The sequence below is a fragment of the Podarcis vaucheri genome (assembly GCF_965113315.1).
Source record: "Podarcis vaucheri genome assembly, chromosome: 7".
NCBI classification, from domain to species: Eukaryota; Metazoa; Chordata; class Lepidosauria; order Squamata; family Lacertidae; genus Podarcis; species Podarcis vaucheri.
In genome coordinates, this window is record NC_138765.1 from 37790405 (window position 1) to 37803536 (window position 13132).

Sequence of the window (13132 nt, forward strand, 5' to 3'; positions counted from 1 at the left end):
TGTTCTTTCATGGATTGGTTAAGTCCATTCTTTGCTGCTCTTCCTTTTTAAAAATTGGGGCTGTATGTGTCATCCCAATTTTGTGATTTTGCTGCCTGCAGTGTTAGAAACTGAGATATGAAAGCTAGGAGCTAAATGGCACCTTAAACTAGGTTATGGGAGCAACAACAGAATGTCTAGGTGCAATTTGTTATAACTTGAATACAAAGGCGAAAATGAATGAACTGCAGCTCAAATATTCTGTTCACTTTTCACATGGTCTAGTCCTTCCCCTGTTCACACACACCCCAACATTCTTAAGAGGGTCACAATGGCACTGTATTGAAAATAAATATTTTGGTATTGGATTATGGGGCACAGGCTCTAAACAGCTTACAGTGTGACTCCTCAATAGTACAAGGTTGCAGTGATAGAATGGTTTGCCGTGCTTGCTGAATGCCATTTTTAAAAAATACACAGAGCTTTGTAAACTCTACTTTTGCTGCTTATCTGTAATATCCACACCAACCCACCTGTTTTCATTTAAAAGTTAAGTAGGAAATAACATCAATTTGGAGAAAGGAAGAAAAAAACCACAGCAATATAAACATGTTCAAGCTAAATTTACAAATCCTTTATTTAAAAAAGAAAATAGGGACTTCTGGGAAAGGCAATACTGCTGTCCAAAACCATCTCCATCACCTAAAAGCTTGAAAATCTGCATTTTGGCCCCATATTTACATGCTAAACTTTATCCTAATATTCTTCTAGACATGCACACAACCCTATGCACATGGTACATTTATGCAAACAGGAGGTGCTCTCAAAGTGTGGGGCAGTAGGAAAAGTTACTACCCCTACACACAGCAAGTTGTGTTTCCTTTATTGTAAGGCAGCTACACACAAAACTGCAGCTACAGAACCTGTGCAAAAGTTTTCAGAGTGCAAAAGGGTTGTGGGCAAAGGTCTCTTCCACCTCCCTTCGTACAACACTAATACACCTCCTGCCTCTTGCTATCAGTAAGACAAAAATATAGTAGCATCCACATTGAAAGAAAGGAAATTAAATTTACTTAAATGTTTTTTGGAAACTATCCACCATGCTAAGTGCAAAATTATTCATGGGGTAATACAGGTGCCTGAGAAACGAACTTAATGCTCCCTTCCCCTCAGTGGTAAGAAAGCCAGACAGAGGAGACAGAAAACTTCCTTTTCACTCCAGATTCAACTGCCACGGATCTGGAAAGTATATCCCTGAAAATGTATTTTGATACACAATTTCCTACATGAATCTCAGAAATCTACACAATTTTTTGCAAGTTCTTTTACCTCAACACATTAATAAATCGAACTGCTAGAGACATTACAAAACATCCAACAGGCTTTAAACCAAAATTCTTTTTTTTCTTTAAAAAAAGTTGCATCTATCATTTAAAAAAAAAAACTGTGTGCAAGCAAAAAAATAAAAGGGGTGGGGAGAAGCAAAATAACCTGTTTGTTTGGAAAAGGCAATTTTTGTACAGGGTGGTTTCTTGTTTCAGAGTCTTAAATTAAAAGATACATTGAGAAACTCTAGCAACACAGCTGCGATATCAGCTGGGCATCAAAAGTGACCTCGCTTTCCTAGCACCTTCTGATTAACCCAAACCATTTGAAAAGCAACAGTTGGCTCTACTTCAGTGCCCGTAACCATCAACTGAGTGTGTGAGAAGTTCACAAATTAACATGACTAGCCAAAGGCAGCAGATTTTAAGGCAGTGAGAGGCATCGGGGCAGCAATGCTTCAGTCCACACAAAGGATCTGAGGCTCAGCTGCAGAGAAAGGTTAAGTCCACCCCCTGATGGGCTGTCAGGTGGATTCTTCCTCCTCTTCCTCCTCATCCTCCTCCTCTGCCTTCTGGTCCACCTCTGAGGTATCTGATGACTCATGGAGCAGAACATACTCCCTGCTACTGAACCCAAATTTCAGGACATCCTTCTCTTTCAGTTCGTAGTAGCGCTGAGGCTCAATGCGCTGGTTGTTCAGAAATGTGCCATTGCCTGAGCCAAGGTCAATAATGTAGGGTTTTACCTTCCGGCCCACTGTGCCATCAGGGCGGGTGTACTCCACAAGCCTTGTAAGAAACAAGAGATTTGTACTGATTAACAGCATAATATATGGGAGCCCAACTTCGTTAAGATTTCTCCCAGCTTCCAGCATCCCACAACAACCCTGTGGAGCACATCTTAAAACATAAAACTTCTTTGAACATAACTGACAGCAGAGACCTGTGTGCTTATTCAGGAAGAAGAGCTATTTAGTTGTAACTGCTTTGCTCAAGGAGATCAGCTGTGGCCCTTTCCACCTTGAGAAATTTGTAGCTGCCCTAATCTTTAGTGGAACTATTGATAATGAACTTAAAGCCCCATAAGGTCTGCTCTGGTTTTAAACCTTCAATATGCCCCATAATTGCAATTTCTGATCACTCCCAGTCCTCACACTATTCAGCATATCAGGAATGGGGAATAGGAACCACCCAGTGGGCCAGATCCTTAGACAGGAATTCAAAGTCATGCTCTTACGACTGTTCTGTCAGCACAAATATTTCTGCTTGCCAAGTACAGCTTGGCAAGCCCCATGTCTCCTGGGTGCTGCTCTGGGGGTTCTCCTGACCCTTAAGAGATCTGGAGGAGGCATAGGGAGGGTAAGCTCTTTTGCACTGGCTTCCATTAGTTTACCAGGTTTGTCAAGGCTGGCCCTTAATTCCCCCACCCTCTGCCAACGTCATAATACTGCCAGATGACTGGCACATGCACATGTTGAAGTTCAGAGGAGCATGCCTTCAAAGGGACTTGCTGTAACCACTGATTAGCAGTCAGAGGGAGCTCCTTTGAAGTCATTCTCAAGAAAGTGGTTTGGGTTCAAGCTGCTTTCTCCATAAACAAAGCATTTCCCCCTGCAGAGAAAAAAAAATTCTCTGTTCCAAGAAGGTTTGAATCCACACCCCTTCCTGCAAACAATGCAAGTCCCCTCAGCTGTGCTAGGGAGTTCCTATCAGCACCAACAAAGAACGTGCTTGCAAAGGAACAATTGGGGGCTTAAGTTAAATCCTTTATAACCGTGTCTATACCTGCCCCACACTTCACATCCTCTATGTAAGGCCAAATGGGGAGCAGGTGACTGTAGTCTGTGGGGAACAGTTTCATGGACCAAACTGGGACCTGTGCCAGGCTTAATTAGGTCCTTGGGCTAGAAGCTCCCCGACACTTGCTTGGGACTTGTTGCTGGTTTGTCCCAAGTTGAAGGAATTAGAAGGGCTTTAAAAGGAGACAAGGCTGACATCAAATTGCAGGCAAGGAGCTTTAAAGCAAGGATACTTTCTCAATAGCGACATAGTGTACCAGGAAAGAGGAGCTACGGTCAAAACGACAGCAGATGAATGTATTTGGCATAAATTTGCTGGAGAGGGGTAGGACAACATGGAGGTAGCAATTACAGGGCGTATTTATCAATAAAATGATGTATCCAAAGTTCTTAATACTGTCTCTTGCTGTATAGATCCCAGCAAGTGGGGAGTTTTAATAGCTAACTTGAAACTAACAGCTACTCATAGCTCATAGAGGCTCCTAAGCAGCTACATATCCACACCCACACCTGGGCCAAGACTTACCGGTACTGAAAGACAGCATGTTGTTTTGAGCAGGAGGGGTGGTCAATAGGGATATCAGCAATGCGTCGGTGCCTGCCCAGCAGGTAGGCACTCTGCCTGTGAATGTACATAACTGGGAGAACCTCATCGTTCTTGAAAGGATACAAACGCCACCGCTTCTTGGGGATCCGTGCTTCTGGGGGCTCGCTGTATTTGATCACGACACCACGGAACGTATTGGAATCCTCCAGAAGTGCACCAGACAGTTCAAAGCTTGGTTTCTCTTTATTCCCTGGCTCTTTGTCTGTGCTGTGTGACCCCTCTGCCCCTGGATTCTCTTCGTCACCGCTGGCTTCTGCCTGCTCCCGGCGCTCCCGACGTTGCTCATTATATAATTCCCTCTGTGCCTGCTGAACCTGGAAGCGATGACCGTCCTTCTCCCTTTCGTGGCCCCCAGGCTGATCCCGGTGGGGCTTCCTTCGGCCAGAATGGTCCCGATGTCTGTCTCGGTCATTGCTTCTTTCCCGCCTGTGGCCCGGCTCAGAGTGGTCTCGATGTGGACGCTCCTCATGCCCCCTCTGGGAGCGTTCTTCTCGCTCCTACATTAGGGCAATAGCAAAAAGCAAGTTTTTAAAAGTTCTGTTCATGAGTATAAATAAGTAAAATGGTTTCAGCTTTTCATATATTTTCTAAAACTGTAAAACTGTTATCACAGCATGCTGAATTTAGTAGCCACACTACAAGGTCTGTTTGGAAAAATTAAGCTATTGCACAATCTAATGGCAGTGCTAGTGTTTGTTTAGCTTTTTTTTTTTACACCAGTAACTTTTGTTTCCTCAAGTTGTCCATACTGGCTTTAATCCCAAGTGTGCAATACAATACAAAGCTTCTGTCAATTTTATCTGGTATGCCCAGTTACCTGCTTTACTTTAGGTATCACATGATGCGGACTTCGGCTTCTTTTCTCTCGGGGGGATTTGCTTTTTTTGTTTGAGGACTTGTTTTTTCTTTTTGACTGTGACCTTTTAAAGATATGAAACCAAGGTTAAGCACATGAATTCCCATCAGCAAAAAAAGGCACATGCAAGTCAACACACTTGATCCACTGTGGTCTGGTATACAGCAATTCAGAGGTGAGAGTGGGGCATCAATAAGGAATATATACCCGACAGTTGCAGAATCATACAAGTCAGCTTAAAAGGTAAAGGTACCCCTGCCCTTACAGGCCAGTCGTGTCCGACTCTAGGGTTGTGCGCCCATCTCACTTAAGAGGCCGGGGGCCAGCGCTGTCCGGAGACACTTCCGGGTCACGTGGCCAGCGTGACAAAGCTGCTCTGGCAAGCCAGCACCAGCGCAGCACACGAAAACACTGTTTACCTTCCCGCTATAAAGCGGTACCTATTTATCTACTCGCACTTAGGGGTGCTTTCGAACTGCTAGGTGGGCAGGAGCTGGGACCGAAAGACGGGAGCTCACCCTGCCACGGGGTTTCAAACCGCTGACCATACTATTGGCAAGTCCTAGGCACTGAGGTTTTACCCACAGCACCACCCGCGTCCCACAAGGCAGCTTAAATAAAGTTAAATCAACAAAGTACAGAAGATAAAAATGCAACCAGGAAGCATAACAAAACAGGAAATAAAGCCAACAACTATTTAAAGAGACAGCAGGTGACACAAAGACAGGGGGCTGCGAGGGCTTCCTGTATCTTTCCACTGTCTGCAATTCCTCCTATGCTTAAGCAAGATCTGAGGTGAAGGCCAGTGGGATAAGGAGACCTTCACAGTTGAAGGGGCATACTGTACTTTCTGGGAGTTGCAATGCAAAACATCTGGAGGGCACCACGCCGGCGAAGGCTAGTATGTGTAGCACCACTCTCACAGTCAACAGGTGAAACTCAGTTTCCCTAATGTGTGTTATCTAATCAAAGCCCAATGCCACTACAGAAGCACTTAACCCACATTTCCCATAATTGTCATTCTGCCCTACCTCACCTTCTTGCAAAGCCAGTCAAGCCAGACTTGAATAGGAAAAAGTTGCCCGGAGACCATTGTATTGTTCGTTGTCTTCATATCCCACCTTTTTTAGGCATGGAGCTCAATGTGGCAAACATGGTGCCAGCTACCCTGTGAGGCAACTTAGGTTGAGAGAAGGCAGTGGCTGGTCCCCAAGGTCACCCATAGAGCTTCATGGTCGAGCGGGGGGTTTGAACCCCGGTCTCTCCCATGTCCGACACTCTTAACCAGTACAGCACAACGACTCTCGGTCCTTCAAGGCTCCTTTTTATAAGGCAAAGGGCAAATAAAGCGAGTCGGCCCACGGCCTCGCGCCCCCCCCCCTTCTCCACGGAGCGCCAGTGGAGGAGGAGGCGGCGCTGGGCCGGGCCCCTTCCCCTCACAAGATACAGGAGCTTCTGAGCCCATCCCCGCCACCCCCGGGCATCATCACCTGCCGGCCCCCGAGTTCCCCGGCGGCGGCGAGTGGCTTCCGCGCGGGCTCCGCTTCCGCCGACGCTGCGGCTCCTCCATAACACCGCCGGCCTCTTCTCCTTCTTCTTTTCCTCCCGCTTCCGCTTCCAGGTCGTCGCCGGTGTCACTATCGAGAAACACTTTCCAGCCAGGCTCGATGCCGTTCTACCTACTGTGCGCTCTATGGTTTGCCCTGTGAGCGGAGTTGTCTGGAGGACCAGTCGTGGTCAGACGCCCCCTGGCGGCCACTGATAAGACATTTACTTAACCATGCAGTGATGCCCAAACTTGGCCCCCCAGCTGTTTCGGGACTACAGCTCCCATCATCCCTAGCTAACAGGACCAGTGGTCAGAGATGATGGGAATTGTAGTCCCAAAACAGCTGGAGGGCCAAGTTTCGTCTTCACTTAATGGGTTCATTTATTGCTTTTTCATAACAAACGAGAGAGCGAGAGAGCAGGAAGCTCCCCCCCCCAAGCCGTGTGTGAAGCGCTGAAGCGCTGCAGACGGAGGGAGGCGCGATAAATACGGAATCTATCACTGGGGGATAGGAGATGCTTCTCAGTCCTTTCCGAAACAGCTCTAGACGTGACCCAGAAGTGAGGCTCCGGACTGCGGAGCCACCACGTAGAATGCCCCGTCGCTTGTGCTCGCCAGCCGCGCCTAAGCTCACAGACCTCCAGGCGCTTTCCATGACGGGCAGGGACAGTCGGGGGCGGGGGTTGAAAACAAGGACAGGCTCATCCTGAGCAGGTGACCGCTCCGCTCCTCTCTCTCCCCTTCTCCTCTCTTTCAGTCCCAGCATCAGGGATTGTTGCTGCTAAGCTGCTTTGCAGGACAGTTTTCGTGTGCAAAGCAAAATAGCAAGGATACCCGCACTGGACTATGTTAAGAAGGATTCAAGCAAGTGCTTAGCCGGGAGCGGCAATTCTCTGCTTGCCTCTCGGGAGGAACGGGGCAGCGGTCCACGGTACCCGGAAGTCGGCGCAGGCGGCACTACTCTCACGAACCCTTTCGGCTCCTGCGTGTCTCTAGGCTGCCGCGTTGTAGATGGAACGGCCGCGGTGCTTTTCTGCGCAGGCGCGGGCTGGAGCGTGTCATGTGACTGGGCTTCCTGTCCGAGCCCGGTCGCCGTCGCTATGCCAACCTTAGCACAACAGGTCCCGGGGCGAAAGCCGGGTCCGCCCGGAGGAGGAGAGGAGCCACCGCCGCCATCATGATCCCGCCCGCGGACTCCCTGCTCCGCTATGAGACGCCGGTGCTGGTGAGCCGCAACACTGATAAGCGCTCGCCCAAGGTACGTCCCGGGGGGGTGGCGTCTGGGTCCGAGCTCCGTGCACGGAGCCCCTCCGCTCACCCCAGCCAGCCCCGCTCCACTTGCCTCTGTCTCCGTCTCCTCCTCCTCCTCCTCCTCCGCAGGCGCGTCCGCTGAAGGCGAGCCCGCAGGTGGGGCCTCCGCCGGGGCCCGTCCCGACGCCGAAGGGCAAGACCCCGCCGCCCACTGTAGACGCCACCAAGCAGCCCGAGGAGATCCTCAACGCCATCCTGCCCCCCAGGTGAGATGCAGGCTCTGTGAGTGGGTTGGGTCCGAAACCAAGTGGCTCCTGGGCAGGGGCCTCTCGAGTCCCCCTCCTCCTGCTGGGGCCGGAGGGGCAGCTGAGCTACCAGTCCTGGAGGGCTCCCCACCACAGTAGAGGCCCGCAAGGAAGCTCTATTCTTTATTGGGGGGGCGGGTCCCCGTTCATTCCAGGCATGGCAAGCACCCACTGCCCAGCTACCTCGCTCTGCATGAGAAGAAGTCTGCATCTTCTCTATAGTGGCAACAGCAAAAAAAAAAAAAAAAAAAAAAAAATTCCTCTGCAGATGCATGCTGAACTGACAGCTTTAGAGGGTTCTAAACATCCACACCCACCCAAATACAGCTATACCTCATGTTACATCCACTTTATGTTATGTTCTTTCAAGTTACGTCCCGCAGCGACCCGGAAGTACCGGAAAGGGTTACTTCCAGGTTTCGCCGCATGCACAGAAGCACAAAATAACGTCATGCTCAGAAGCAGCGGATCACAACCCACCCATGCGCAAATGCGCCGCTGCGGGTTGCAATCTTCATGTTGCTAACGGGCCTCCAGAACAGATCCCGTTCGCAACCAGAGGTACCACTGTACTGAGCTGCGGCTCCATCCTGCAGTTACAGGTCTACTCACAGTGCACTCAGATCCAAGCAGCTCAAGGAGTGGAGGCTACAGTGTTCTTAATGCCCTTGGACATGGAGCCATCCATTCCTCAGCTTAATGTGGATTATGAACCCCTCCCCCGTGCCGCCTTTAATTCCCCCTCCTCCACGGGCATAGCCAGGATTTCTATTAGGGGGGAAGGCTTTGTGTTGGGGGGACCTCAGTTAAGTATTTTGATTGATTTATGGGGTCAGCTGCCCCCCACTTGGCTATGCCCATGTCCTCCTCTACATGTTTTCTTCCAACTACTCCTGTCACTCACTTTCTCTTCCCTAAATCTGGAGTTTCCCTATACAACTGATGTAGCTCTTGTATTCAAATTTTCAAAGTATGGGAATCTCTATTTAGGGAGGACTAGGTATGGGACCCCCGGGGCGCGGGTGGCGCTGTGGGTAAAACCTCAGCGCCTAGGACTTGCCGATCGTCAGGTCGGCGGTTCAAATGCCCGTGGTGGGGTGCGCTCCCGTTGCTCGGTCCCAGCACCTGCCAACCTAGCAGTTCGAAAGCACCCCCGGGTGCAAGTAGATAAATAGGGACCGCTTACTAGCGAGCGGGAAGGTAAACAGCATTTCCGTGTGCTGCGCTGGCTCGCCAGATGCAGCTTGTCACGCTGGCCACGTGACCCAGAAGCGTCTTCGGACAGCGCTGGCCCCCAGCCACTTAAGCGAGATGGGCGCGCAACCCCAGAGTCGGACACGACTGGCCCGTACAGGGAGGGGTACCTTTACCTTTAGGTATGGGACAGCAGTAGTTTGAAGAGGACACTTTAGGTTGGGAATGATGGAGGCATGAGGAATTCACAATCCACGATAAACTGAGGTCTGAACAGGCTTTGGGTTGCTGTCTCCTTTCTAAGATTTAGAAGCCACTGGAAATGTCTCTTTCATTACCAAAACCTAAAGTGAGCCTGCTTGGTCTCCTTGAATCCTAGCCTCTCTCTGCTTGCTTTGGTGTAGAGAATGGGTGGAAGAGAACCAGCTATGGATCCAGCAGGTGTCGAGCACCCCCAGCACACGCATGGATGTGGTGCATCTGCAGGAACAGCTGGACCTCAAACTCCAGCAGCGCCAGGCCCGTGAGACAGGCATCTGCCCTGTGAGGCGAGAGCTGTACTCCCAGTGTTTTGGTGAGTGAGTGAACAGAGCCAGCCCTCTCCGCATGCACAATCTCATCCAGAAAATGAGGGCATGAGTCCCAGGTCCTCGTTTCAATGATTTGTCACATCCTCACCCCCAGTTCTAGTCCTACACCTCTTCCAATTAAAATACAGTAGCACCTCGGGTTACATTACCCTCGGGTAACGTAAACGTCAGGTTGCAAAAGTGGCAAACCTGGAAGTGTTTTGCCGCACACTCATGCGCAGAAGCGGTCTACCGCCACGCGCATGCATATAACAGTGATCCTCGAGTTGCAAAAACCTCAGGATCTGGCCGAACCTCTGGAACAGATCCCGTTCGCAACCAGAGGTACCACTGTAACACACTATAGTGTTATTTCCCATCCCACCCTCACCCCCCAAATACACCCCTTTCTGCTTATCCATTTCTTTTTAACCTGCCTCCTAAATAACTGTAGTTCATCTTCCTAGGAAAAGCCTCCCTGATCAACTTTGTTGCTGCTACAAGTACAGCTTTGAAACCTAAGTTAGAGCCATTAACTCGCTCGCAAGCTGGAACATCAAACACTGAAGAATTCTTGTCCTTTAAGGCAGTCATGAGTCCCTAGCTTCCAACCTCTGGAGGTGGGTGGGAGAAAGAGCATCAGTCCAGACTTTTTCCATGCAAAGCCTCATTTGCAACTCTTCCCTTGCAGATGAGCTGATCCGAGAGGTGACCATCAACTGTGCAGAGCGGGGGCTGCTGCTGTTGCGAGTGCGAGACGAGATCCGGATGACAATTGCTGCTTACCAGACCCTGTATGAGAGCAGTGTTGCCTTTGGCATGAGGAAGGCACTGCAGGCTGAGCAGGGCAAGTCTGATATGGAAAGGAGAGTAAGTGTGGAGGCCAACATCTCCCACCGCTGCACGATCTTAGTTGGGGAAAGAAAGGCAGAGTTGGTTTGGGCCTCAAAGCTTCTTGGCAAGCATGAAGTCTACCACTTGCTTATAGTTGCACAGATGTGTGTGTGCAGTGCATCTTATTGCAACTTTGCGAAGGAGAATCATCAGCTCCAAGGCTGAGCTGCCTAGGGTGAGCAAGTCGTGGAACCACCTGAATAGTAATTACTGTCACACATCCTGCCTGCTTCTATTAAAGGTAAAGGTACCCCTGCCCGTACGGGCCAGTCGTGTCCGACTCTAGGATTGTGCGCCCATCTCACTTAAGAGGCCGGGGGCCAGCGCTGTCCAGAGACACTTCCGGGTCACGTTGCCAGAGTGACGAAGCTGCTCTGGCGAGCCAGCACCAGCGCAGCACATGGAAACGCCGTTTACCTTCCCGCTATAAAGCGGTACCTATTTATCTACTTGCACTTAGGGGTGCTTTCAAACTGCTAGGTGGGCAGGAGATGGGACCGAAAGACAGGAGCTCACCCCGCCGTGGGGATTCAAACCGCCGACCATACGATTGGCAAGTCCTAGGCACTGAGGTTTTACCCACAGCGCCACCCGCCACTGCTTGCTTCTATTAGGTGACAGTAAAGACACTTCCAGGAGGCCTGGAGGAGTAACACTGCACTTCTTGTGGCCACTCATTAACCTGGTGGGTCTGTTTTTTGCTCCAAGATTGCAGACTTAGAGGATGAGAAGCGGGACTTGGAGAGGCAAGTGAATGATCAGAAGGCCAAGTGTGATGCCATTGAGAAACGGGAACTTGAAAGGCGGCAGGTGGAAGAGAAGAAGCACACAGAAGAAGTGCAGTTCCTGAAACGAACAAATCAGCAGCTCAAGGTTGGTTAGAGGGGACAGGGGCTGGATTGGTGCATAAAGAAACCACTCTTTCTTAGACATCCAAATTCTGTTGGACTCAAAGCTCCAGTCGGCGATGATGGAAGTTATAGTCCAGCAAATTCTATGCTCCTAACAGGATTCTGCGATTAGACTTTAGGAGCCTTCCCGCCCCATCATCTATTGGTTTCTGACTTTGGGAGGGTTGCTACATCTTTCCTGCTCATCTGTTATACACAGGGCACACCCAGGTTGATTTGGTCAGGCCAGTTTCTAGCTCCCAATTTACATGGCCTCCCAGTAATGTATGTTTTGTTAGAAAATACCAGAGCCTGGCTTTATGTAAGCATGTCCCTAGTCCTTAACCTGGTCTGGAAGGCCAGAGTCCTTAATTCTAATCTGTTAGCCATATGCTAACCAGCAGTGGTATTCTTAATCAGAGGACTTAAGACTTGCTGAGAGGATCAGCTATGTAGAAAGTTCAACATGTTTTACTAGTAGTGAGGGGCATTATTAAGGGTCCCAGAAGTGCAACTGTACTCTTTAATCTTAGTCTGTCTGATCAAAACCAGATCATACAGAGCTGAGCACGTCAGTTGACAGGGTGGGATATTTCACCAAGTTTCAAAGGGCTACTTATGGGAAATCGAGGCCTGTTTGAATGCTTCACAATGGGCATTATGTGCTTAGAAGTCTTGTTTCCTTCCACCTGTCCCTTAGGTAATTTAGGGGTGTTATGATTGGGGTGGAGGGACAGAAAACACTTTCCTCTTACCAAAGATTTGCCTCCTTGGTGGAGCCTGCTTCTGGCATGCAGGGAAGAAAAACCAGCAAGAAAATTGGATGTGGCCCCCAGTAACCCTTCCTTGTTCAGTGGCAGCCAGTGGTGGTGGTTTTTTTTCCTAATTGGGCATCAAGTTGCCTCTAGTCACTGTTGTGAGCCTGAGTCCCAGAAATGATGTTCATAGCACAGCCCTCAGACAGCCAAGGGCTTCACGGCCAGTCATGAAAGCAGAGAATGCAAACCACTGTTACAGCAACTTTGATTCAATTTCCTCTTTAGTACTTTTACATTATGAAATGAGACTTTTGTAGCCAGGAAACAGTGCCAGCTCTCCACTTTCTTCTCATAAAGCAACAGACTTCCATGCCAAGAATGAAAGAAACTTAATTTATAAAACATGGGATGAGGAATGCAAGAACAAACAACACCCCCCCCTCCACTCCAACTTGTTTCAGCCCCCAGGACTGCAGCAGCCTCCAAGTGAAGCAGTGGATTGTTAGATGTGCACCTTCTGGCAAAAGTGAGAGACTAATTAATTAGTCTGTATTTTTCTGCTTTTCAGGCGCAGCTTGAAGGCATCATTGCACCAAAGAAGTAGCGGACCTTTCCAACAGCCTAGGGCTGGAGGGGGGAGTGCCTCCTGAGTGGCAAACAAAAGAATATCTTCCAAGAGTTCTTTAAAAAAGGTTCCAGAATTAATTTGCACCCCCTCTCTCATCTGGATCAGCTCCCCTTCTCTGCTTCTAGTGATTTCTCAGCTTGCTTGGGATTTGCCTCACCAGTTTACCCTAACTAGAATTTTTTAAAGTATTTTTTTATGTAGTAGTACTTCAGTTTGTTATTACCAGGCAAGCCTCTGCCCCGCAGCAGGACAAAGGCTCTACAAAGTCACATTAAACTAAACAATTCTGAAACTTGGTCTGTTTGCTTAATTGGCATGCGTTTCCTTGATATTTAAATATCCAGTCAACCTCTTTAAAAACATAAAGATAAAGGTACCCCTGACAGTTAAGTCCCATTCACAAATGACTCGGGGGTTGCAGTGCTTGTCTCGCTCTACAGGCTGAGGGAGCTGGCGTTTGTCCACTTCCACAGAGAGTTTTTCCAGGTCATGTGGCCAGCATGACTAATCCGCTTCTGGCGAAGTGCA

At 49.2% G+C, this 13132-nt stretch overlaps 2 protein-coding genes across 3 annotated transcripts; one reads left to right on the forward strand and one right to left on the reverse strand.

Moving 5' to 3' along the window:
• Window positions 1–591: 591 nt before the first annotated feature.
• SNIP1 (Smad nuclear interacting protein 1) lies at window positions 592–7000 on the reverse strand. 2 transcript variants are annotated; one of them, XM_082233251.1, is made up of 4 exons: window positions 6057–7000; window positions 4528–4630; window positions 3630–4207; window positions 592–2093 (listed from the first exon to the last, which is right to left on the reverse strand). In XM_082233251.1, exons 1-4 carry the CDS (start codon window positions 6134–6136, stop codon window positions 1829–1831), a joined length of 1026 nt encoding a protein of 341 aa, XP_082089377.1. In that variant the 5' UTR covers window positions 6137–7000; the 3' UTR covers window positions 592–1828. The 2 variants fall into 2 exon arrangements, with proteins under 2 accessions (XP_082089377.1, XP_082089376.1); XM_082233250.1 differs by lacking the exon at window positions 6057–7000 and adding an exon at window positions 5598–5674.
• A 177-nt stretch (window positions 7001–7177) lies between these two features.
• Window positions 7178–12896, forward strand: DNALI1 (dynein axonemal light intermediate chain 1). Its single transcript, XM_082233254.1, has 6 exons — window positions 7178–7373; window positions 7496–7632; window positions 9270–9439; window positions 10126–10304; window positions 11037–11201; window positions 12545–12896. The coding sequence occupies exons 1-6, from the start codon at window positions 7293–7295 to the stop codon at window positions 12578–12580; spliced, it is 768 nt and encodes a 255-aa protein (XP_082089380.1). The 5' UTR covers window positions 7178–7292; the 3' UTR covers window positions 12581–12896.
• The last annotated feature ends 236 nt before the right edge of the window (window positions 12897–13132 follow it).